At 42.6% G+C, this 27,238-nt stretch overlaps 1 protein-coding gene across 2 annotated transcripts in view; it reads left to right on the forward strand.

The window, feature by feature from the left end:
• The window catches only part of AFG1L (AFG1 like ATPase), a 123,303-nt gene that overhangs the window by 17,937 nt on the left and 78,128 nt on the right, over window positions 1–27,238 (forward strand). For both annotated transcript variants that reach the window (XM_067546563.1, XM_067546564.1), the window contains exons 3-5: window positions 19,996–20,047; window positions 21,264–21,365; window positions 24,062–24,192. In XM_067546563.1, coding sequence (XP_067402664.1) covers window positions 19,996–20,047; window positions 21,264–21,365; window positions 24,062–24,192 — 285 coding nt within the window. The remainder of the gene's footprint in view (window positions 1–19,995; window positions 20,048–21,263; window positions 21,366–24,061; window positions 24,193–27,238) is intronic.

The following is a 27,238-nucleotide window of genomic DNA, read 5'->3' on the forward strand; positions in this document are numbered from 1 at the left end:
TGATGATATCTCTGTTTGTGGCAAGGTACTTGCAGGCAGGCAGGCAGTGTGTGTTTTTTCTACTATGTGTGTTTAGCACGGTGTTTGAAATACTGTTGCAGGTTCATACAGTGCAAAGAATAAAAGGTTGGATGGGGCTGGTTGTTTGGTTTTTGTTTTTGTTTATTTTTCATAGTAGGAGGTGGTTGGGTGTGCTGTCATGATCATTCAGTCTGGATTTATTATATGGCTTGAGTTAGAATAGCTTGTCCAGTTGGGATGGTTAGTGTATCATAACTCTGGAAAAACTCATGATTGGGTGGAGCCAAGTCATCTTGTGCCAGTGATTAACAAGTATGATCTTGTCTTCAAAGGTTCATCTTCACAAAGAACAAAGGTGTGTTCTTACCATGTGATAACTAACATGAGATAAAATCCTAGTGAAGAAAAGGTAGTTTGTAGTGTTGACACATGTTAGCAGATCAAGATGAACCCTAGGTAAGGGATATTCAGTTATTTTTGTGCTAAAATGCTGGAGTAGTTTTTTTGCTTATTGTTTATTGAGATACTTAAATTAGGCTTGATTATGGAATTAAATTGAACAGATTGGTGTATATTAGATTACAGATGCTCTTTGTAAATTAGCTAAAATATTTAAAAGGCTTTTTGTTTAGCTTGAGTTTGTGGGTACTGATATGTAGTTCAGCTTTTTAGTTTTTAAAGATGTTCTTAGAAACCTGAAATGATTTACTTTTATCAAGAAATGTTTTATATAGAGAGTGATATAATGCCAATTCTTTTAAAAAGTAATTATATGCAGCAGTCTAGCTGGAATCATTGTCTTTGATTCTGTCATTTTTTTTGAAATAATGTATCTGGGGAATGGTGATGAAGAGGAGGAGGAGAGAAACAGGCAAAAATAGTTGAAAGCACAATCTCATTTAGTCTGAGCAATATCACTTTATTTCATGGTCTGACTTCTTCCTCACGTCCAGCAGTGAAAATCTGGAGTATCTCTATTGAAATCATGGACTTACTCTAGATTTAACACCACTGGAAATCAGAGAACAATCTGGCCCCATTTCTGCAGTGCAAATAACTTGCAAACTTCTTGGCGATATGAACTATATGAAGCACAACACACTTTGTTTTTTATATTTAATTTAATGGTTGCATGTGGTCCAAATAGCTGTATTTACTAAAATATGACAAAAATAAGATTGTTGAATACAAACATTAAACGTTATCTATGATTGAAACATATAAACATTTTGACTGTGAAACTTGCATTAACTTTCAGTTTGTGAGCAATTCCTAAAAAAAAAAAAAAAAGAGCAATTTTGAAAAAACGTAAAGCCATTTCCATTATGAAAATACAGATATAAATTTGCTAGTGCTTCAAGATGCTTTTTTTAGATTAGTTCAAAATGAATTTGAGGTTAAAAAGAAAAGCTACTAAGTCTGTTGCTGCAAATAGGATAAATTCCTGTTTTTCAAAATTATTAGCCTCAAATTTTAAACAATGACTTTAACTTTATGAAAGAATGGCCTTGTGTATGTTCAGATACTTTCAGATCCTCTGAATTGAGGCTCAAGGCCACAAGAGTTTGTATAAATATTTCAAATCTCCAGGTTTTCAGAATAAGCACCAACTGAGGTGTTGTTGAGGTACTGTATTAATGACTTGAAATAGCTTGAGTCTAAGTGAGGTCATGTTTTGAAATAGGGTATGAACAATAGTAAATGTGATTCAGGACCTTGAAAATATCTTCAGATACAGCTGCAACCAAAAGGAGTTCTGAAAAGAGGGAGAGAAAGAGACTGATATGCTCTTAAATAAGGGATATTTTCTAATGTGTTCTAACTTGATACCATCTGTATTAATCTGATTATAGTAATCTGATAAATGTAGAGAATTACATCTGGAATTTTGGATATCTACACTAGTAATTTAATATTAGCAAATACATTATGATCTAAATATATCTAAAATGGGCATTTAGGTATTTCTAATGCACCTATCACTTATTGTAGTATCCAAGACAGAAAAAATTGTCAGACCCTTTTAAAAATACTTGAGAATGGAGAGTTCTCAGACTGAAATGAAAGATTCTGACCACATTAGCACTTGGGAAAGAATAGCGATTAATCAAAGAGATGTTAAAAAAGAAAAATCCAGTCTGAAACAAAGTAGAACACACTGTAAGAGACACAAATTACTTTTCTTTATAAATAGGATAAAAAGGATTGCAGCACTAGGGAATAACATTAACTGAATTTGGGGATATTGGGTTGGGAACATAGTTTGAAATTCTACCTCTCCTGTGGAAAAATTAATATTTTAAAGAATATAAACCAATTTTCAAAACTTTTGCAAAGCAACATAAGGAAAAAAGGAAAAGAAAAATATGTATCCCTCCCTATGTGCCTATTCCAATGATTCTTTGTATTATGTGGTATCGTAAGTATTGTGTATTTTGTGGGTATGGTAGAGGAATGAGAATTAGCAATCTATCACAGGGCTGGGTGTCACTGGGTTTAAAGAAGGAAATAGTTAAGACTTCAGGATAATGTACTGAATGTGTCTCTTGGGAAAGCTTTTGGGAGCATTGGGAACATATTACTATAATTTATTGGATTTTTGACCATACCTTGTGCAAGTCAGCTTTCATGGTGTGCCTTAACTTTTGCTTTTGTAGGTCTTAAGTGTTTGTTAGTTTTATCATTATCTTTAATTGATACCATTGCAGAAACAAAGCTGTCCAAGAATCTCTATTAGTTGAGGGAGAGGTGAACTTCAGTATCTTTACTCGACATCTGAAAACAGTGACTATTTTACCTTATTGTTTCCCCTCCGAGCCCCCTGATCATGAAAGCCCCATAAAGTGGTTAATATTCATAAAAGACCACTGAATGAACTCTACAGATCCATTCCAAGTCAGTCCTTATTCATCAGGAGATCTGGCTGCTGAGCAGTGTGAAAAGATCCTGCTATTTGGACTGCCTTTTTAGTAAAAGTATAGGGTATAGGTGTAAAATTTTCCTAAAATTGAAGTATGGAATAAGCTAAATAACTCTGAACTGCTGTCCACAGTGTTTCTCCTTCATAGCCTCCATGGAGCTAGATATTGCTTGTTAGCGTACACCTGCTCATTCCATCAAAATTCAAGTTTATTTTTACTTTCTGTCCTTTCTCCTCTGACATTCTGCTGGCTTGCTGCAGCACTGCACTATGACTCCAGTTTATTTTGCCTCCATCTGAGAGACAGTTTATGGCCATGTCTACAAAGTTTGGTCAACGTAAATTATGTTGCTATATAGCTGCCTATGTAGTATGTTGCTCGTACATGTGCACACTTGGGTGCTTGCCTAGGCGGTGCATGTCCTCAATGTGAGTGGTTTCATTGACATAAAATGTGGTGCACCATGGGTAGGTATCCCACTGTGCCCTGAGTCATCATCCACTTCAATGCCTGGGATGCCGCCAGTTCACCCAGGGTTCACCCAGGGATTTCTGGGCACGAGAGATTGAGTTCCCACCATGCCACTTTGGCAATTACACTGTGTGCCATCTCAGAAGAGAAGACGCAGAGCAGGCCTGCTTAGGCAGACTGTCTTATGCCGGGCATTAACACAGTGAAGGCAGGGAACTGTTCAGCCTGGAAATAGCCTGCTTGGACAGGAGAGAGACTTGGGTCTCCACCCAAGAAAGGCACCACCTGGGTAGCCAGAAGCCTGAGTGTGGGTTCCCTTGCTGGACCACTAGGAGGAAATACAGTGCAGTTGCTCTGAACTGTGACCCCTATTCCATCCCATTATATTGGAACAGTTTTTTAAAACTCCCACAGTCCTGCATGCCACTTTTAGATTTCTCTTGTGTGTCTGGCAGAAGCATGGATTCTACACAGCTCAGCGCAATTCTCATGAGAGCTGCTAGTACAAGACACATGATTCTCCTGTGTTTGCGGAGCTTGAACGAATACTGCTACAACTGGGATTGTGATGAGGAAGATGGAGAGATGTTCAGGCTCAATAACACTATGCTGATTGGACACAGTGGGGGAGGGGGGAATGCCTGGTTGCTGCAGGCATTCACGGAGTAGCTCCTCACGGTTGATCACCACTTTGCCATTTGAGAAACAAGTATTGACTAGTGGGATTTCATCATAGCACAGATATGGGATAGTGAGCAGTGGCTTCAGAACTTTCAGGTGTGAAAAGCCACATTCCTCAAGCTGTGTGCCGAGCTCATCCCAGCTTTCTGGTGCTAGGACACCAAAATGAGAGCTGCGCTGACAGTGGAGAAGTGAGTGGTGATCACACTCTGGAAACTTGCAACACCAAATTGCTAACGATCAGCAGGCAATCATTTTGGGGTTGGAAAATCCCATAGTGGGAGTCGTGTGGAAGGCCATTAATCGTCTTCTGCTGCACAGGATTTTGACTGTTGGTAATATACAGGAAATAATGGATAGATTGAAGCAATGGGGCTCCCAAATTGTATGCATATCCCTATTCTGGCACGAGCCCATGCCACCACTTAGTACATTAGCAGAAAGGGCTACTTTTCATGGTTATGCAAGCCCTGGTGGATAACCAGGGATGCTTCACTGATACCAGTGTGGAAAGTTGGGGAAGGTGCATGGTGCTTGCATCTTTAAGAACACAGGACTTTTCAAAAAGTTGCAAGCAGGGACAATCATCCCCAACCAACACGTTCAGAGTGGGGATGTTGAAATACCTCTTGCTCCCCTGGCTCATGAAGTCATACACTGGCCACCTCAACAGCACCAAGGAAAGATTTAGCTACCACCTCACAAGCTGCAGAAATGACAGTTGAATGTGCTTTTGGTCGATTAGATTGAGGGATTGTTGGAGATGTTTGCTCACTGGATTGGATCACAGCAATGCAAACACCCCCATGATTATTGCTGCATGTTGTTTATTGCCCAATATCTGTGAGGTGAAGGGAGAGAAGCTAGGGTGGAGAAGGGAGGTAGACCTGCTGTCTCCTGAATTTGAACAGCCAGAAACATGGACTATTAGAAGAGCTCACAGTAGAGCTGTATAGCTGAGGAAGGCTTGAAAGACCATTTTAACAGTCAGGCCCAGTAGTGTTGTCTGATGAACATTTTATGAAACTGATTGGAGGAGAGACATTTGAATCAGGGCAAACATTTTATGAAACCGTGTTCAGGAGTGGGTTACTGTCTCTCCCATTTTGAATTCTGTAATGCTTTGGTGTACATTTATTTAATATGGTGACTGTTGTCTCCAGCTATAATATATGTAATCTTGGTTTAAACTTTTGAATATGGATTATTTATTGCCTAGTGCTGTGAATTCTGTAATGTTTGCTGTACAATAAACAAAGATATGCTGAGTTTCCAAAATAGAACTTTATTGTTTGCAAAGAAACAGTCAACAAAAGTAAAGTGAAAAAAACTCTGTAAAAACAATCTAACATAAGTGTAACAAGGTGAACCATACTTTAAAACCCCAGTCCAAAATGGAATACAAGAAGTATTGTCTGATCCTGTGGTTTCCACAGGCCTGTGTATTTGTAGTTGTGGTCCTCTGTGTTCCTCCAATGTGACATGGTAGCGATATGGGTGCATACCATGATGCCACCTGTTGCATTAGAGGGTGTGGGGACCACTGACCAAGGAGTACTCCAGGGACTGGAAAGGTGTGGGGTCAGTATTTGTGAACATGTAGGTCAACGGTGTTCTACAACATTTGTGTTTTGTTGCCTGAGTAGACCCATTATATCCTGGTGCATTTCCTGATGTGCCTCTCAGTTCTTTTCCCACTCTTGCAGCAACTGATCCCTCCATTTTCATAACTTCCCTGTGGTCATGGCCCTCCAAGGCCTGTTTTCATGGGCCGAAGCCCTAGAGGACTGGAGGAGCTTGCCAAACATATCCTCCTGAGTCTTCGTCTTTCTCCTCCTGATCAGGATTAGACATTCAGCTCGCATGGAGGAGCACCTCTCAAGGCCACCACACCAGAGGCTGGTGATTAAAACAGATAGATACACCATTAGATATGCCGTCAAAATGGAAGAGGGAAAGATAAATCTCAAAACTCCCTTGTGTTATTCCCACCAAATTTTTAATAAGAAATGCTAATCATCACTTATGCTTTGGGGAGCCTCAGTACAGAACCACTCTGCAGCTTAAACCATTGTGAGCATGGCCTAGCCTTCCAGGGAGTAGAGGGTGAGTTTCTGTTGCTTTAAAAGTTCTGTAGTTTTAAAAGCTAGGTACCTATGGGTATAGGGAAAGAGCAGCAAATATTGGCAATATTTTCACAGGCAGCGGTGACTTTGGCTGATATCTCATTTCTGAGGGTGATAAAGGCACAGAGAACCCAGCTGCTACTGTAGTCCTGGAGCCATCCTGTCCCGTATGCTGTTAGCCTATTTATTGCAATGTTGCCAGCAGAGCTCATTACAGAGTGGCGTGGGAAAGTATTCTATTGTGAGCAAAGAGACAAGGCTGTCATCCCTAGAAATGTTTGGGAGATGGTCATAGAGTATCTCCATTAAAGTTTCATTGTGAACTCTCAACAGGATGAAAGGGACATCCCTATTCAGATACACAAATTATTCTACATGGGTCTTCCTATCGAGCCCAACAAGCCAAAGTATTGAAAAGCAGATGTGGACTCTATCTCTGTTTCTTCTACCTACCTCCACTGAGCACAGGACAGTGATCTGGTGTGGATTGCATGTCTGGTGTGTGATCAGACATGCAGTATGAGTATGGCATGCAGTTGTTTGTAGAAGGGCAGATCTGCAGGGCAGCATCAAATTTCTTGGTGCCCTCCTTCACCTTCTGGTATCCCTGGTGAAGTTCCTTCACTTTCGTACAGCACACTGCTACTGATCACCATCATACCCCTTTGCCTGCATCTGCCATGCAATTTGCTTGTAGATGTGCATTTTCTACAGCTGGTCTATAGCTGTGCTTGTACGGCATCTTCTGCCCCACGGGCCCAAGAGATCCAATACTTCTTTTCTGCTCCACAGTGGAGAGTGTGTCATTCCCCTCTGTGTGCATGGAGCTGGCATGGTTGTTTCAGCAGTCGGAAGCTGTAATACTTTGGGGTTCAGTCAGGCCAATATGATGTTAAGTCAACATCTGTTTTGCATCTTTGGTTGCCTTAAATGTTATGCTGCTGTGGTTCACAATCCTGACACCAACCTCTATCTCATGATTTTGGAGGTCTGACTCATGGTGTTTGAATGTTTAGGGCTGGCAGTACTGAAAATCCATAGGTTTTTCCAATGATAGGTCCATCAATGGCTATTAGCCAAGATGATCAGAGACACAACCCTATGCTCTGGGTATCCCTGAACCTTCAATTGGATGATGGGATATATCGCTCAAAATTGACCTGGTCTATTTATTCCATCTGAAGCATCTAGCACTGGCCACTCTGAGACAAGATACTGGGCTAGATGAACAATTGATCTGACCCAGTATGGCCATTCTTATGTTCTTATAATTTCTGACTGGGTTTTAAAATGAGCTATCCTAAAGGTGACAACCGTGTCTTCTTTTCTGGCAACATCAAAAAAAAAAAAAAAAAAAAAAAGAGAGAGAGAGAGAAAACATCATTTCACTTGGATGTGAAAAGATCCCCTAAACCACTAGAATTCCTCCAAATATGTAGGGCCTTTTCCTGGAACTAAATTTATCTTCAGAAGCTTTCACTGAACATCCATTCAGACCACATCAATAGTATCCCTCTATTACCTCAATTCTGCATCATTCGCCAGTCATACATTTTTGTGAAGACAAATTCTGCTTTCATCCCTAAAAGTTAATCTTGGACTTTCGGAGAGTCCAAACAATCATGCTTCCTTCCTTTGACCCAAAATAGTTTTTGCTAGTTTTCCCAAAATATTAATTCCTGGAGTGAGAATCAAACCTGGAGCTATCTGCCCAAAAGGTTGAAATTTAATTACGTTACAAGCAGACCATTTAGAATGGAAACATTTGTGCAACAATATAGATCTCACTGTATGCTATACCTATACAATGCCATACAGGTAACGCAATACATTTGCATTGACATTTTTGCATTTCCTGGTGTGTGTGTGTGTGTGTGTGTGTGTGTGTGTGTGTGTGTGTGTGTGTGTGTGTGTGTGTGTGAGAGAGAGAGACTTTTTTTAAGATGTAGAACCTGATTTTTTTAAAATGTGGACTTTTTCTATTTAATAAATATTAAATCTTTCACCTTGTAAAAAATGGAGAGTGACAGGGTGTGTAGTTAATATATATTTACTTTAGAAAAATCCCTTTATTTTAACCACAAATTTTGTAGATCTATATTTTTGTATAAATATCCTTTTTTCCATTTTTCCTTAGCTATACAACTCTGAGATTCAGCAACTGTATTCAGAGCAAGCCCTTTAAAGAAAGTGCACACAGGAAAAAATCATCAATTTAATTGTCTTTGCTATGTTCAAAGCCCTAGCAAATAGTTGCATCCAGTTCTATTACAGATGTGATTGACAAAGTAATAGTGTTGATGTCATATACTTAGACTTCTGTAAGGCATTTTACTTGGTACTTGATTAAAAAAACTAGAAAGATATAGAATTAACATGGCACATGCTAAATGGATTAAAAACCTGGCTAAATGATAGGTCTCAAAATGTAATTGTAAAGGGGGAATCCTCATCAAATAGGTGTATTTCTACTGGGGTCTGGCAGAGATTGATTGATTGATTTGGCCCTAAAGCTATTTAACATTTTTATTAATGACCTGGAAGAAAACATAAAATCATCACTGAAAAAGTTTGCTGGGGGAAATTAAAATAATGAAGAGGACAGGTCACTGATACAAAGCAACGTGGCTGGCTTGGTAAACTGGGCACAAGCTAACATAACGTGTTTTAATATGGCTAAACGTAAATGTAAACATCTAGGAACAAAGAATGTAAGCCATACTGACACAGTGGGGAACTGTATTCTGGAAGTAGTGACTCAAAAAAAGATTTGGGGGTCATGGTGGATAATCAGCTGAATGTGAGTTCTCAGTGAAATGCTGTGGCCACAAAGGCTAACACAATCATTGAATGCATACAATGGAGAACTTCAAGTAGGAGAAGAGAGGTTATTTTACCTCTATATTGAGCATTGGTGTGACTGCTGCTGGAATACTGTGTCCTGTTCTGGTGTTAACAATTCTAGAAGGATGTTGGTAAATTCAAGAGGGTCCAGAGAAGACCATGAGAATGATTAAAGGATTGGAAAACATCCTATGCTGATAGAGTCAAGGAGATCAATCTATTTAGTGTAACAAAGAGAAGGTTACAGGTTACCTTGATTATAGTCTATAATTATCTACATGGGCAATAAATATTTAATAATAGGCTCTTCAATCTGTCAGAGGAAGTTTAACATGATCCAATGGCTAAAAGATGAAGCTAGATAAATTCAGACTCAAAATAAGGCATACATTTTTATCAGTAGGAGTAATTAACCATTGGAACAACTTACCAAAAGTTGTGGTGAATTCTCCATCACTGGTAATTTTAAAGTCAAGATTGGAAGTTTTTCTAAAACGTGCTCTAGAATTTATTTTGGGGAAGTTCTATGACCTGTGTTATCCAGAGGTCAGATTAAATGAATACTGGGGTGTCTTCTGGCCTTGGAATCTATGAATCTATTAGTGAAACTGTTTCAGACCATCTGAAACCTTGTTGCAACTACAGATTAAATTAATAAAATTTTTGAGTATCCTATTAATGTAGCTCTAAATTAAATCTGTAAGTGGTTCTATTATAGTTAGACTTGCATATTTGTTGAAGATATTGGTACTAAAAAGGCATGTTAATCTGAGACATGCATCTTGCTGTTTTTGGTCATGTATTATGCTTTTGTATGCCCATTAATGAGTGTTTTTGGTACAGAAGCTACTGTTTCTTTAATATAGCACTGTGTTTTGAAATGTGCTCCAGATTCAAGTTGTTTAGCAATTACACAGCTCCAAATGAGGCCACAGGGTTGTAATTTTAATTTTCTTCTGTTCTTGCTTAGCTTTTATTGCTTTGTGAAATTGCAGCATTTAAAATAACCAAACAAATACCCTTGTGAAATATTGTAGAGGATGTCAGTTTAATCTCATAAATTGATCAGACTTTTGTTCAGTTCCCTACTTTAGAAACTGATTTCTGTTTGGAATTATATATACACTTGTAAATGTTTCTGTTCAGTTGCTTGGAAAAATGAAGTGAATTGTGAATCTTAAGATAAATACAAACTGCTTAGCAAAATAATCTATTTGGAAATATTGTATGTATGCATGCCATGTATGAATGCCTTTATTGACTTAGAGTTTCAGATTTTATTAATTTAGAAAACAAACCTTCAAGTACAGCACAATGTGTTTCAAGTCAGGGCCCAAGCATAAGTTTTTTGGGCCCAGTACAAACTTGTAACATGGGCCCCCTCCCACACACATACCCATGGGGATTGCATCTTGGACCAGGCCCCCAGGACCGCTGGGCCCTGGTAAAGTGTACCCTTTTTCCCCCCATGTGGGGGCCCTATTTCAAGTAATAGCCACTGAGGCTGAAAACACTTCAGTAAGATTCAATAAGATCAAGATAAATGCAACTTACTAGATAACATGTGGGTTAGTAAAATATATGTTTTGAAGTTAAACACTTGTAGATATAAAAAGACAGATCTGTCCCCACTGTAACTCCGTTGTCTTGAATGAAGCTTAAGCCAGGGATAACTTTGGCTCAAAGGCTCTGGGTCAAGAAGAGGGAGACTTTGAATATCCTCCATACAACCCTACCTCCTTTTTAAAGCCAAGAAATTTCACATCCAAAACATTGCTGCTAACCTAGAGTATATATTTGCAAGTATGCTGATACAGGTTTATATAACACAATTTATTTTCCCAGGTTCTTTATTGGGCTATGTGGTCAAGGGTTTAGTGGATGATGAGAGATCTGTTTCAGTTGTGGATTGGGAAAGGTTTAATTGTGGGTATGGAAGTGTGGTGTTAAACAGTGTAAGTGTCCCTAGAGCTATGGTTGAGCATTGTGACAGGGTGCTGGTGGTGACCCCCCTGGCTAGCCTTCTGTCACGCCAGCCTAAATAGCTGACAGCAGCAGAGCTGGTAGCTGGGCTGTTGCCTGATTGCTTAAGGGGAAGCAGCTGTCAGCATACGCTGGCTAAACAGTTGCCCAGTCTTGATTAGGCAAGAGGCAGCAGCTGCCCAAGGAGGGTTTATAAACTGGCCAAGAAGGGAAGAGGGGACCAGAGGGGAAAGGAGTAGAAGGGAGTGTGGAGGCTTTACCTGTTTCCCTGGACCCTGAACAGCCCCAAAGACTTCTGGCCAAGCAAGGCACTGTAGAGTGGAGGGGAATTCATGTGCAACTTGTAAATAAAGCACTGGTTACTGCAAGAAGGATTCGAAGACCCTCCAGCATTTGCCAGAGGGGGATGGAAGCAGAGGGGCTGCAGCAGAGGAACCCCTTACACGCATGTTTTAATTAGTTCTAAATAAAACTACATATTTTTCCACTTTATTCCCCTTTGTGCAATCCACATATCGTCGTAATATTAGATTGGTTACAAACTTTTGAGCTAGTAATTTGTCAAGGTTCTTCTTTGAGTGATTGCACGTGTCCATTCCATTGTAGATGTTTGTGCTCACCAGTTCGCAGTTATGGCACCAACAGGCTAACAAAAAGAAACTTCTTCTTCATCAGATTCTGAATTTGGAACCTACATACCCCAACCTAGCCCGTCCCATCAGGGGGGATATGTCTCTTGCCCGCCCTAGTTTGAGCCTCAATTCCATTTGTGACCTTTGGGGACTAGGGCCATGGGGCTTCCTCCTTCAATCAAGAATGTCCCCATGGCCACCTCAGCTGGTTCCATCTTCTGGGCATCAGGAGAACCAGTTGCTTGAAAAAATGAAGTGAATTGTGAATCTTAAGATAAATGCAAACTGCTTAGCAAAATCATCTATTTGGAAATATTACCATGTATGAGTGCCTTTATTGACTTAGAGTTTCAGATTTTATTAATTTAGAAAATAAACCTTCAAGTTCAGCACAGTATGTCTTCAGTAACAATCACTGAGGCTGAAAACACTTCAGCAAGATGTGTCAAACAACATAGTGTTGGTAACCAAGCCCAGCACCAATCAGTCAGGATCTCTCTCATGAACAGCTGCAAGAGGAGTAGGAACTCTGGTACCATTAGCATCCTCTTTCTCATCCCCCAATGAGCCAATTGTGGTGGAACCTATTTCTTCAACTCCTGATGATTTTAAGACTCATCAGAAGTTGTTGATGTGGATGAGGAGGACATCTGGTAAAAATCCCACAAACTGGTGGACATTCTGACATCTGCAGCTCCAGCTAAAATAGTTCTACTGACAATCTTATTTATCTTAGAGCCTACCAAGGTGCCTTGGCAGATCCAGCTTTCCTGCCTCTGACAGCAAAAAGAGTGGAGAGGTGGTATTATATCCCCTTCTAGAGGTTCGAGCACGTACATAACCATCCTCCTCCAGACACCGTTGTAGTGGCAGCAGCCAGTATAAAGAGAGGCAGAGGTTCTCCAAGAATCAATCCCCAAAAATAAACAGGACAAGAAGCTGGACTTATTTGGGAGGAAGCTTTATTCCATAGGTGGATTACAGCTTTGTACCGCAAACCAGCAAGCTTTGCTGAGATGCTGTGATTTCACCCTGTGGTATACAGTTTGAAGTTCAAAGACAAGCTCCCAGATGAGGTGAAACAGCAGTCCCAGCCTTTAGTAGAGCAGGCCAAGTGGGCTGCCAGGACAGCTCTGCAGGTGGATCTCGATGCAGCGGATTCTGCACCGCACCGCATGGCTTCTGCTATCATGATGAAGCGCTCATCCTGGTTACACTTTTTCTGGCCTCTTTCCAGAGGTGCAACAGACAGACCAAGACTTACCTTTTGAATGGCCATTGCTCTTCTCAGAAAAGATAGATGAGACTTGGCAAAGTCTCAGACTCTAGAGCAACCCTGAAATCTCTGGTCATTACATCCCAACAATGAAGTGGAAGGTGTTCCGTCTTCCTCAGTCCCAGCGTTTTCAGGGGTTTGCCCCTCGACCTCAAGACCTACCAAGGAGAAGGAGCGGAGGTTACAAATGATGACCACCACTGCCTTCTGTTTCCACAGCCACCAGTTCATCAAGGCAGGTGGCCTCTTCCAATAGCTCATTTTGATGGGAGGGTTGAGAGCAGTCCACCAGCTCCAAGAGTGCTATCTTTTTCTTCTCCACTTTTACAAACTTCCTGTCCCACTTCTGTCATGCTTGGGCCATGTCATAACAGATCGGTGGATTTTAAGCATGGTGGAAATAGGATATACACCAGTTTATTTTTACCCCGATCCCCTTCCCCGTCCCTCTTCAGAGACCCCTCCCAAGAGACAGTATTACTGCAAGAGATATAATCCCTTCCCCTTGTAAGAGCTATAGAGGAGGTCCCTCCTTTGTTTGGGGGAAAGGGGTTTTACTTCTGATACTTCCTGATCCTGAAGGCAAAAGGGAGTCTTATGCCTATTTTAGATCTAAGGCAGTTAAACAAATTCCTAAAAATAATCAAAATTCCGGATGTTACTCTAGCTTCTATGATTCATTCCCTGGAGCTGGGGGACTGGTACTTTGCCATCAACTTAAAGGACACCTACTTTCACGTGGCAATTCATCAAAACCACAGAAATATTCTGAGATTCTCTGTCAACAGCTGCCTTTATCAGTTCACAGTCCTCTCCTTTGATCTTTTGGCTGTGCCAGCTGTTTTTAGAAAGTGTATTGTAATGGTAGCAGCAATCCTTCAGAGGTGAGGGTCCAAGTATTCGGTTGATCCAGGATGTAGATGGTGTCCAGCATTTGCATAATCTGATTCATCTTCAACGCGCTAGACCTGCTGATCAACACTGACAACTTAGTCCTGGACTCAACAACGGCCAAGGCCTTACTACCAGAGGTGAAGTGAAACCTCATTCTGGATTAAAAGGCTTATGCTCTCATCATGGTGAGCAACTATTTAAGGCTGATGGGACACATGGCAGCATGCACTTATATGGTCCAGTTCGCCAGACAGCATCTCAGACTCCTTTAGGACTGAGTGGCTGAGGTGTATACTCTCCAAGAAGGAGAATTGTGGCCAAGTCCTTCACCCAAACTTTCAGGCCCTTCATGTGATGGCCTGGATACTTCATGGTTAATATTGGCAGAGGAGTCCAGCTACAGAGAGGTAGAGGTGAATAGTCAGAGGTGGTGCTAACCCATTGGGAGCCCTAAGCAAGAATATTTTGCTGGGCCCCCACATACAACACAAACTAAAAAAACAAATAGGGGGTCCCCTTGAATTGCTTGGGGCCCTAAGCAATTGCTTAGTCTGCTTATGCCTAACTTTGTGAATAGTAGAAAACAATCAACAAGGTTAACTTACCTTGCTAAGTAGAAGATGTTTTCCACTTGGTCAAGGCTGAAAGGGGTCTTCCCTGTTCTTGCTTTTATTCGGCATGTACTGGACTATCTTTTGTATCTGAATCATCAAGGATTGGTAATTAGGTCAATCAGGGTACACCTAACAGCTATGTTGGCATTTCACCCTCGTGTGGATAACCACTCCCTTTTCCCCAACCCAATAACAGTAAGATTTTTAAAGGGTTTGGTCAGACTGTTTCCACACATACAGAGCATTATTCCACCATGGAAACTGAATCTTAACAAAGCTGATGGTACCCCCCTTCAAGCCTCTAGTGATCTGCTCTCTGCTTTTTTCAATGAAGGTAGCATTTTTAGTAGGCATTATACTGGCCAGGAGAGTTGGGGAGTTGAGGTTGTTAATATCAGATCGTCAATGTATGGTCTTTCATGCAAATAAAATCTCCCTTTGTCCCCATCCAAGTTTTCCTATGAAGGTGATCTCCACTTTTCATGTCAACCAAGCAGTTTTCTTACTGATCTTCTTCCCAAAGAGAGGAGGCACTGGGCATTCTAAACATTAGAAGTTCATTAGCATTTTAGGTAGAACGAACTAAACCTTTCAGGTCTTCATCTCAATTGTTTATTGTATTTGCGGACAGGACAAAGAGCAGTCTGGTTTCCGTGAAAAGGATTTCATATGGATATCCGATTGTATTTGTCTGTTTCCAGTTGGCTAATGTGTAGCCAACAGATAGAGTATTGGGTCATTTGACTAGATCTTAAGCAGCCTCTCCAGCATTTCTGTCTCACATGTCCATATTAGACATTTGCAAAGTGACATCTGGTCATCATGTCATACATTTGCCTCTCACTACAAAACCTCTATGCAATCTAGAGATGATGCTAAATTTGGATGAGTGGCCCTCCAGTCCCTGTTTAAACAGACTCCAAATCAAACTCCATGTGGGACTGCCTGTGAGTCAATGACAGTGGATTGGATATGTGCAATCCCTTGAAGAAGAAAAAACAGTTACACACTTTTCCATAACTGTTGTTCTTTCAGATCTGTTGCACATGTCCAGTCCACAACCCATCCTCTTTCCCCTCTGTTTTGGAGTCATTCCAGTAGGAAGGAACTGAGGGTATGTCTACACTGCGGAGTGAAGTCTATTTAATTTCAGTCATCTTTCACCCACCGAACTTACGAAGTTGGAGGCGCGTGATCATACCAAGCACATTGTGTCGGGAGTTTGCGTCCTCACTAGTGGTGCTTTCATTGATAATCAAAGCCGTGCACCGTGGTAGCTATCCCACAGTGCAACTACCAGCAGTGCCTTTTGGGAAGGTTGTCGTCCTCTCATGATGCAATGTGCTCCCTTCTCCCACCTCCCTTATCCAAAACAAACAAACATTTTTGCGCCATTTTTTCAAACCCATCTCTGCTGCACACACGCCATTGCCAGAGAGGCATGGAGTCCGCTCACTGCTGCACTATCATTGTGAGCATCACAAACACCTCCTGACTTATTCTGCAGTATTTTCAGGGGGAGAGAAAGGAGCCACAGTGCTGAAAATTGCCATGTTACTGAAGCCGCCCTGCTACAAGCCATACAGTGAAACAATTCCCATTTGTTGCATGCTGTCACACAGCATCTTCAGTCAGTGGAGCACTGCTTCTGGTCCCATGAAAGAAGCAGTGACTGGTGAGATCTTATCATTATGAAGGTGTGGGATAATGAGCAGTGGCTGCAGAGCATTTGTATGCGAAAGGCCACTTTCATTGAACTTTGGCAGAGCTGTCCCTAGCACTGAAGTGCATGAATACTCACTTGAGATCTCCTGTGACAGTGGAGGAGCAAGTGTCCATCACTCTGTGGAAACTAGCAACCCCAGACTGCTACTGGTCAGTTGGGAATCAGTTGGGAGACAGTAAATCCACAGTTGGAACTGTGTGATGCAAGTGTGCAGGGCCATCAATAGACTTCTGCTAAGAAGGGTAGTGACTTTGGGAAACATGCAGGACATAGTAGATGGGTTTGCTGCAATGTGGTTCCCAAACTGTGGTAGGGTGATTGATGGCACGCACATCCCTATCTTAGCACCGGACCACCTTGCCACAGAGTCCATAAACTGAAAGGGATACATCTCAATGGTGTTGCAGGCCCTTGTGGATCACAAGGGATGTTTCACTGACATCAATGTGAGGTGATCTGGAAAGGTGCATGACATGCGCATCTTTAGGAACTCGGGTCTGTTAAAAAAAGATGCAGGTCGGCACTTTCTTCCCTGACTAAAAAATCAATACTGGCGATGTTGAAATGCCAATAGTGATCTTGGAGGATCCTGTCTACCCCTTGTTCCCCTGGCTAATGAAGCCCTACACTGGGCACCTGGACAGCAAGAAGGAGCATTTCAATAATAGGTTCAGCAAGTACAGAATGGTGGTGGAATGTGCATTTGGTCGCTTAAAGGCAAGATGGCGCAGTTTGCTCACTAGGTAAGACCTCCGTGAACGCAACATGCCAACTGTTATCTCGGCCTGCTGTGTGCTCCATAATGTGCATGAAACAAAGGGGGGAAAGTTCCCACAGGGTTGGGTCATGGAGGCTGATAGGCTGGCCGCAAATTTTGAGCAGCCAGATACCAGTGCTCTGCTGAGAGCAAATTGTGGAGCGCTGCGCCTCAGGGAAGCACTGAAAACCCATTTTGGCAATGAACCACAGTAATGTGCGTCTCTTTCAGTGCTGTGCCTTTCCATCCCCCATCCTTGCACCATCGTTCCTCTCCCCTTCTTTCCCTGCTGACAGCCCTGAGCTCTCAATGAATAAAGAGCAATGTTTTTTAAAGCAGAAAAGTTTTACTGGTGATCCATTACAGTGAGGGGCAAGAATGATAATATAACATTTTTATAAGGCTATTTGGGCATCCAGAGCAACATGTGAGTGTGCAAACAGCAAAGCACACATATTCCTAGTTCTTAAAAGGGCTGTCGCCTCTTTCTGCTCCCCTCCACCGGTGTGGTGTGGAGCATGTACTGCACCTTGCTCAACCTCCTCCTAGAGTGCTTGGGGGTGGAGATTGGGAAATGGCTTGTTGGTTGAGCGTTTTGCAGGGCCTGCAGAGTGAGTCTGTCTTGCTGCTGCTCTTCCTGGAGCTCTACTCAGCATGTCTGAATGATCCCTCATAATATGCAACATCTCCTGTTGTGTTGCATGCTCCTGCTTCTGAGCTGATTTTCTGTTTCCATGTCCATGTTCAGTTTTTCTGACAATGACATCATCCAGGCTCTGTCTCAGCAGCTGCGGAGATGTTCGTTAGTTCGTTGAACATGTCATCCCAAGTTGGTTTTTTTGCCTTCTAATCTGAGAAAGGCGCTCTGCAGGAGTAGAAGCAGGGGTGAAGGCTGAGGTGTCCACTGTAAGGAAAGCAAAGCACAAAGTTTCCATTGTTGTTTGGGCCTATGGACAAAAAGAAATGTTACAATGTGACATATTCATATTCACAAGGCAGAACCAGACCCCCATACCAATCTGTACCTATTGCATGGTTCGGAGTTGCGTTCCACCCATGGTAAGTAAAGGACCCTTGCATTCATTATAGGGAAGTCTCCATAGCACTAAACTCCCCAATCTGCACTTAACCAAGGAGCAGGATCATTGGGTTCCCCTTTAGCATCCCAAAGACCGATTTCGGAGGAGGTGGTCCAAAGGGCTTGGAGGAGGGTGTGGTGAAGTGTAGCTGGAGAAAAAAATAGGGGCACCCATTCCCGGATGCCTAACACCCATGCCAACAATGTCATGGCTAGGAATTGTCTGTATTGGGGCCCAGAACACCGTCCATGGCAGGGGAATAACTTGCAGTGACTATACTGTTCATGTACTGTAAACTTGCGCCATTTTCCCTATGTGTGATATCAGTCTCCTGAGGGTAACAAAGGCAGAAAGGGAAGATTTGCTGCAAGCATCTGGGTACAGGCCTGGCCCTTATGCTGCTATACTGTGTTCCTCAATGATGTCTGCTCATTTAATAGCAGAGTGGTGGGGAAAAGCGTCCTACCATGGCGGAAGAAATAAGGCTACCCTCTCCAGAAACCTTCTGCAAAGGATTGCAGAGTACCTACATGTAAATTTCCTGGAGATATCCACAGAGGATTCTCGGAGCATCCCTGTACACATAAATAGTCTCTTCTAGAGGTAACCCTTTGCTTAAGTGGACCAATACCGAGGAAGCCCATCCCCACAAAAACACAAACTTCTTCTTTTTTCCAAGAAATAAGAAGCTGGACTGGGGCTATACCCACAGAAATGTGATTTGCTGTACACACTCACCAGATGTGCCTTCCCTGGCGTCAGTCACGCTGTCCTGTGTCTGGCTGGGCTGCTCTGGGGTAACAAACAGGTCCTGGTTCTTAGGGAGAATCGATACCTCGCTTGCCTGCCCCCTGTTCTCCTCCTCTTCCTCATCCACAGAGTGTTCCTCTTTCATCCTGGACTGGGATTCTGCGATGGTTTCTATGCTGGGTGGTGGTACAGTGGTGGGGGTCACTGCTGAGAATCACATGCAGCTTCTCATAAAAGCAGCATGTCTTTGGTGATGACTGTTCACCTCCCTAGTTTTCTGATATACCTGCCTCAGCTCTTTGATTTTAATGCAGCACTGCTGCGCGTCCCTGTTGTGGCCCATCTCCACCATACCACACGACATCTTCTCGTAGATATCCAAATTTCTTTTGCTGGCTCGGAGCTGAACTAAAACAGACTCTTCGCCCCACAGGCTGATGAGATCCAAGATCTCCAGTTGACTCCATGCTGGAGTGCATTTGGGGCGTGCAGTCACCATGAGCAGTGCAGCTACAAAGCTTGCTTCACGCTGACCAAACAGGAAATAGGAATTCAAATTTTCCTGAGGCTTCAGGAGAGGGGCTGTTTCCTGTCTACATGGCCATGGTGCAGCAGAGTGCAAATGGTCAGTGGTCCCAACGGAGCATTATGGGATGCCTCCCGGAGGCCAGTGATGTCAATTTATGTTGTGCTCTACCTACACTAATGCTCATTCGACCCGCACAATTTGACTTAGTGCTACGCCACTTGTGGAGGTGGTTCTATTAAGTCGAATTTTACTGCGATTTAGGTTGGCGGGGCTGACATGCTAGTGGAGAGGCATACTTTATGTGGTTGACATAAGCCGCATTCTGTCGACCTACATTGTCAGTGTAGACCAGGCTCCAGGGGGGTCAGTGGCATCTCATACACACCATGCAGGCATAAAGGGCTGAGAAAGCAGAGAGTGCTTGGGCTACTCTGATGGATACCGCTAAAGGTAAAAACTCTTCAACAATTATGCACTGGAGCGCACAAACACCTACAGTGAAATGGATGTGTGCAACACATCTCAAAGAACAACAGTTACATAAAGGTTAGTAACTGTTTTATTTATAATATTTTTTGTGGTAGCCTTCCTTAGTTAATTAAATCCAGCCAGCTGATTTCATTCCCTCAGCAATGGGCTTGCATTAATTACACACTGTGCTTATGTAAAATTATCCTTCTCTTTTTTGCAGCTCTTTGCAAAACACAAACCTCCAAAAGGCCTTTACATCTATGGAGATGTTGGTAAGTTTCAGTAAAGATTTCCTTGGAAGTTTTATCTAAATGGGGATTTCACAGGTTTCTGTTTAAGACGGGGCAAGGTTCAGTGCACCTGTGATTGATTGGCTGCTCCCAGTTGAGTTTAAGGAAAGGCCCCTGGGCCTTATAAAGGGGGAAATAGCAGCAAGGGAAGGACTTCTACTCATGGATTTCTCTCAACCCAGAGAGGTAAGGAAAAGAACTACATAGAGACTGGTGCTAGAAGGGTTCCTGCAGGAAGTTGCTGGGGTAGCTGATGAGAGCCCAGAAACACAGCCCCCAAGAAAGGATGGCTTTGCAACCCCCTGAACCTGAGGTGAGAGACCACATGCCAGGGAGACCAGGACTGTGAAACATAGGCTATAGGGAGGAGGGCTGTGCAACATCCTGAACCTGAAGGAAGAGAAAACACCCCGGGGAGATTTTATTTTGAGTCTGGGCAGAAGAGACTTTATTTCAAGTTTATTTGGACTTAATAAAGTAGAACCCCAGGATGGGTATTTTGTCTTATACCTTTTGGACTGTATAGAATTCTTAACAGGTGCTGAGAGAAGGGGAAACTGAGGCAGGGTGTTGCAGAGCCACACTTGGGCAGCAGAGGATGCTACCGGACAGACATGCCGTTCTACATAGGGCTTACTCAAAGTCTAGCATATCCTTTTATGTCAAAGCGTTTTTTTTTATTTTGTATAACAAGTTATTTATTTTAATGAACATTTCAGACTTATTTCTTTTATAGTAAGAAATGGTGTTAAGTACAGATAGAAATCTGAGAGCAGTTGGATCTATCTATATTAATGTCTTTTTGTTTGTTTCCTAAATCACCCATATTGTTAAATATTGGGTAAGTAAGAGGAAGTAGGCAGAGAGATGAAGATTTTATTCTAATCATGTCAATACTCCATGAAAGCACTTTGACTCTAAATAAGAAAATATTTGAAATATTTCAGATGGAGACAATAGGGCCACTTGTTGGCTCAAAATTTCTTCAGAATTTGTCCTTTATAAAGTGAAATACAACTTTCCTCCTAGCTATTTTAACATAAAATATAACCTCTCTTTCCAAACAAGCAGGCCTTGTACTGCTCAGCAGAAGAGTGTAGTTTCATTAGTTCAAAGCTAATGAACAATCATTACTGTAATCAGGACATACTGTTTTTAAATTAACTACCTGTTGGGTGTATTTGTTTTTTATTTGAAGGCACAGGAAAGACAATGGTGATGGACATGTTTTATTCTCATATAGAAGTAGAGAGGAAAAAGAGAGTCCATTTTCATGGTTTCATGCTAGATGTACACAAAAGTAAGTGCAAATACCCTGACATTTACATGAATCACATTGAGTGTATAATCTATAAAGCAACCTTGGTTTATTCTTCTAAGCATATGACCCACTTAACTTTATTTTAAATAAATAATTAAAAATACATATATTAAAACATTTTGTAGAATCTTCTGTTATTCCAGTGTAGCTATTAATAGTTTATTATTGCTTAGGAATATCCGCTCAAAAATAATGTAGTATGGGGTGTATGTGAAATAAGATGTATATTCAGGATTAATTTACCCTTTAACACCCTTCACTTATCAATTAACTTACACTCAACTCAGAAGAATATAGATGGTAACAGTTAATTTTACGTTACATGTGATACCTAATGTGATGGTGTCCCAAAAAAGGTAGAAGCTTTATGTTAGATCAGAAGTGAAATTATTTGATATTCATTTGACATACTGTGTTCAGTTGAGGGTACAACAATTTAAGAAAGACCATGAACAAAATTAAGTTTGGAATAAAAGATCTATGAGGAAAGGTTAGAGGAGTGGGGACATCGTCCATCTCCAGGTAACATAACTTTACACATATGAAAAGGAATGTTAGAGAGAGAACAGGAATCAGTTATTCTCAATGAGAACTTGATCTCTAAGAACAGGTAACAGTGAAAAAGCTTCTGAGAAGGATTATGGAATTGCCATTACTTGAGTTATTTAGGGCTAGACTAGCTATATGTCTGGTAGGGACAGTTTAAGGATAACTAAAGCAATTTTGCAAAATTGCAGAAACATGGACTAGATGACCTAATAAAAGATCTATCAAGATCTGTATATGCCTTACTAAATAATCATGTTATCTCCTTCATTGCCACCCTTGTTCTTTCTCTTTCCTTTCCCACCCTTTGAGTGAGAATGTTTCCAGTCAATGTACCTTTTATGTTGTAAAGATCAGACCAGGTATTTCACATAATAAGGACATAATAACAGCTATATTGAGTCAGAATAATGGTCCATGTAGCTCAATATCTTGTCTCTGACAGTGGCCAGTACCACATGCTTCAGAGGGAATGAACAGACCAGAGCAATTTAGAGTGACCCATCACCTGTCATCCAGTCTCAGCTTCTAGCAACTGGAGGTTTAGGGATACCCGAAGCATGGGGTTGCGTCCCTGACCATCTTGGCTAATAGTCATTTGTGGACCTATCCACCATGAACTTACCTTATTCTTTTTTTAACCCAGTGTGATATAGCGAGGGCAGAAAGCAGTAGGAGAGTGCTCGAAGGGAGGTATGTAAGCCCCAGAATGCTCAGGGCTCTGTTCCCTACTGACTAGCTAAGAGCCATTAGGGGGCAATTAGGAGCAGCTGAAGCGAGTTAAGGACCAGCCAGGTGCTTCATAAAAACTCTCTGCTCCAAACAGACAGGGCATGAGCTGGAGGAGTAGGAGTGCTGTGCTGTGCTGTGTGTAGGAGTGCAGAGTTGTGTGGAGGAGCAGACAGGAGTCTAGAGGAAGGTACTAGGCTCAAGAAGCCAGGAGGACAAAAGAAGGGGGAAATTAGCCCAGGGGAAAAAGACTGCAGCTGTGAACACAGTGCCAGCAGCATATAGCTGCTACTCATAGGGCCCCTGGGCTGGGACCCGGAGGAGCAGGTGGACCCGGATCCTTTCCCCCTCCCCAGGGGAGACGGGGTGACTGGAGACGCCCTGGCCCACTACAAAAGGCAAGAGCATGAGACCCACTAGGCTGAAGCCAGCTGTTTGCCACACCAGTTATGCTTATTTAGTCTCCTCTTTTCCAATGAGAGTTTCCTTAAACTGTTCTTCAAAACTTAACATCTTCAGATAGTACATTTTAAGATCTGTCATATTTGTGGCCCGTATGCTGCACCTACTCCAGGTCAGCAATAACTTTCTGGGATAACATGACCAGTTTTGTACTTGGTGGTGATCCATATTCTGGAAATCTACAAAATGTTTTCTGCAGTGACAATATCTCTTGTTACCTTTGTGTTCCTTTATGTCTACTTTTAATAAAGCTAACCTCCCATTACAGGGCCTTTCTTTTCCAGACGTTCACTTTATCTTAAATACATACAGAGAGCACGAACTCTAATGCTTTATATAGTACATTATTGTACTGTAGTACTTTTTTTGTACAATCATTGCCATCTTATTCAGTTTCCCTTTTTTAAAACCATAGGGATTGGTTTCTCTGAGTTGATTTTTCCCTGCTATTTCAGAGCTTGACTACAGTTTGCAAACGTACTTTAGGGAAATGGAATGTGCAGTTGTTGACTTTAAGGATTCTGAATTGTTAGAGCATATACTAAGAGAGAGAATGTCTACAATCTCAAAGAAATGCAACTCAATCCAGGTAATAAATTTGAAGCAAGACAAAATGATAGAGTACCAATTACAATATCAAAGGTTTTGAAACCATGGTAGGATAGATGCACCAATTTTAACAGCAGGCATCTGTGGGGCTACAATGCAATACTATACTTATTTGCAAACCAGAAAACTCAGGTTACTGAATCTGTGAGGCTTTAGCAATTTGCTTTAAAAGCTTGAAAAATTACCCAGTCTGCTTTTTTAAAATCATAATGCATATGCTTTTTGTATTTCTGTATCTAAACTATATATGTGTGTATTATAGCTTTATATATTCCACAGAGATAAATGTTGCACTTCCATTGTTAATTTTTCTATTTTATTCACTTCAGGAATACATCGTCTTAAACAGAGCTTGCCTAAAAGGAAGCCAGGATTAATGACCAAGTCATATGATCCAATAGCCCCTATAGCTGAGGAAATAAGTGAGGGGGCCTCTCTCTTGTGTTTTGATGAATTTCAGGTAAGTAATTGATTAGAGAGAGTTTCCTGGCTTCAAGAAAACATTTAAAGTATTGTTTGATCTTTTATCTTAAATATAATATCCTTTGTTATCTCCCCCAATCAACATAATTAAAGCTCACTGTAGAGAATGGATAGAATTTTATGAAATTCTTATGAGCACTTTGGAGTAGAGACTTCCTTATTATGATGTGTTTGTACAGTGCCTAGCACAATGATGCAGCAATCTATGTTTGGTACCGCCAGTCATTATGGCAATTGAAACAAAATAATAATTTGACTCACTGAGATCAAGGACTTGGGAACAATATATCAAATTAAACTGAATTCTGTGGCAATATCCTGAAGTCTTTGGCAGCCCAGTGCACAATCTGTGTCAACGTCAGATAAATTTTAAAATGGAGGCTTTTATTGAATTAAATATGGAAATGAATAATGAACTGATAAAATATTCTTTGCCTAACTTAACTTGATTAATTCAATTTATTCTGTACTATCCCTGATTTCTTAATGTTCATTGTTCCTCACAAACTTGTATTGAAAACACTCCAACTGCATTATAGAAATTGTCCAGAAGAAAGTTGGAGATTGTGGTAGCTTGAGATGATTAGGGCTTGTTGACTCCTGAGAAGTTGTGGGAGACAGTCTGGGATAAAGCTATTTGTTGGATATTACTGCTAAAATGATCAGCAGTTATATAGTTATCCATGTTGACATTTAAATTGTCATTGTCAAGTTTTTAAAAATTAATATCCTGTTGAGATGAATGGGGGTGCTTATACCTCTCAGCCATTGTTTCAGACAGTCGGCAGACCTAAGAAGACAACACTGCATCATAGAATCATAGAAATGTAGGGCTGGGAGACACCTCAAGAGGTCATCCAGTCCAGCCCCCTGTGCTGAGTCAGGACCAAGTAGACCTAGACCAGGCCTGACAGATTTTTCTCCAACATGTTCTTAAAAACCTGTAGTGATGGGTAGTCCATAACATCCCTTGGAAGCCTATTCCAGAGCGCCACTAGAACATTTTTCCTAATATCTAACATAAATCTCCCTTGCTGCAGATTAATCCCATTACTTCTTGTCCTACCTTCATTGGACACAGAGAACAATTATTTGTTCTTCGAGTGCTTGCTCATGTCCATTCCACTATAGGTGTGTGCACGCTTCCGTGCACGGCTACTGGAACTTTTTTCCCCTTAGCAGATCCTGTAGGGCCGTCTCCGGCGTCCCCTGGAGTCCTGCACACATGCCGCGGTATATGAGGTGCTGCGGGCCCTACGCCCCCTCAGTTCCTTCTTTCCGCCCGTGATGGTTACTGGAACTTCCTGCGCTTGCATTGCAAGCGCTTAATTCCCTGTGTTTTGAACTTTAAACAAGGATTTTTTATGTTAATTAGTTAGTTAGATTAATAACTCTTGTAGTGGTAGTTAGAGACTTTGAGATAGTTAGCTCAGATTTTACCGGGAGCAGGTATGCTCTGCTGTCATGGCTTCAAGCTGCACGCTTTCAGCAGGAAGGCTTTCCTGCTAACTGACCCCCACTGCCTGAAGCGTGGGGGGAAGCCGCTCATGAGAAGAGAGACTTTCAGACCTCCGGAAAATCCACCTGAAAGCCTGGCTCGTGGAGCCCCCAAGTCGACTCTGATCCAACCCGCTGTGCTGCAGTATCCAGCATGCTGTCGGTGCAGAGGGCACCGTTGGCACCGACCCGACTCGACACCGCGAAGACAGAGGGTGGATACTCCCCCACCCCGTCAGAGCAGGCGAGGTGGAGCACCGATCCACACCGAGGTCAGATAATGGAGACCCGCTGCCGGAGCCAGTGTCTCCAACCAGGGAGCCTCCCTTGACTCGGGGGAGTGGGGAAGCCTCTCAGCACCTACCGGCACTGTCGACTTCTGTGGCCGAAGAGCAGCAAGAGCCTTGTTGGCCTTGCATATGCCACCGCTGCTCATGCCTCCACAAGAGAGAAGGGGCTGGCATTAAGGGGAAGCCTGTGTTGGGATCTCCTGAATGGCTCAGGAGATCCCCAGTCTGGGGAGGAAGATCTCCTGCAGACTGGTTTCCTAGGGTAGAACAGGAACACTCCCCTAGAAGTCATCCCAGGTTGTGGTTGCCAGACCGACCTGCATCGAGGTGGAGAGCGAAGTCGCCTGCCCAACACCGGTCTCGACCCCCGGCACCGGGTAAGGTCCATCCCACCGCTCTGGCAATGAAGAGTTCGCCTGCAAGGACGCAATACTGATCCTGGAGACAGTCTCGGTACCGAGGAATTCGCCCAGCAGTGCAGAACACGGATGCCGGAGATGGACTTGGCACCGAGGAGTTCGCCGGGCAGTGCAGAACCCGGTAGCTGGAGACAGGCTCGGCACCAACGGGTTCACCCCCTGCACCAAAGCAAGCCCGGATGCTGGAAACAGCCTCGGCATCGAGGTTTTGCCCCGTACCGAGGCTGCGCCAAACTCAGTGGCTGGAAACAGACTCTGCACCGAGGAGTTCGCCCTGCACTGAGGCCAGGCAGAGTTGGTTGCCAGAGCTTGACTCAGCGCCAAGACGCATGCAGAGCGCAAAAAGTCTTTGATGCAGGGATGATTGTCTGAACGCCTGCTCTGGCTGCGGCACCCACAACAAACCTGGTAGTCGAGGTCATCGTCACCGAGGGGTCACTCTCTGGAGTGACAGTACCACACAGTAAGAAGCTTTTGAGCAGCCCCAGCAGCGGTCTGTTAACGGTGCCTCAGCGTCCCTTTGGGGATGCAGTACCCGGGGGAGCAACCATAAACGAAAGGTGCCAGAGCCCCAGACGGATGGCCTCAGAGGCAATGGTCACCCCAATGGCTGTATGGAGGCCTAGGGGGCTTTCTGGGGGGGGCAGGGAGACCACGGTCTGTCAACCCCTCAGGGATGCAGTCAGTGCCTCAAGTACAAGGAAAGGGCCACCATGCGCCCTCAGACGATGACTCGGCCCCACGGGCAGGGACTTCTGTAGGGACCGCCTGTCGGCGGGAAGAGGGGCTGCAGCCTGCAGAGCCCCGCCCCCCCTGC

The sequence above is a fragment of the Emydura macquarii genome, unplaced genomic scaffold (genome assembly GCF_026122565.2).
Source record: "Emydura macquarii macquarii isolate MOO-44397 ecotype Brisbane River unplaced genomic scaffold, CSIRO-AGI_Emac_v2 contig_1146, whole genome shotgun sequence".
Taxonomy (NCBI): domain Eukaryota; kingdom Metazoa; phylum Chordata; order Testudines; family Chelidae; genus Emydura; species Emydura macquarii.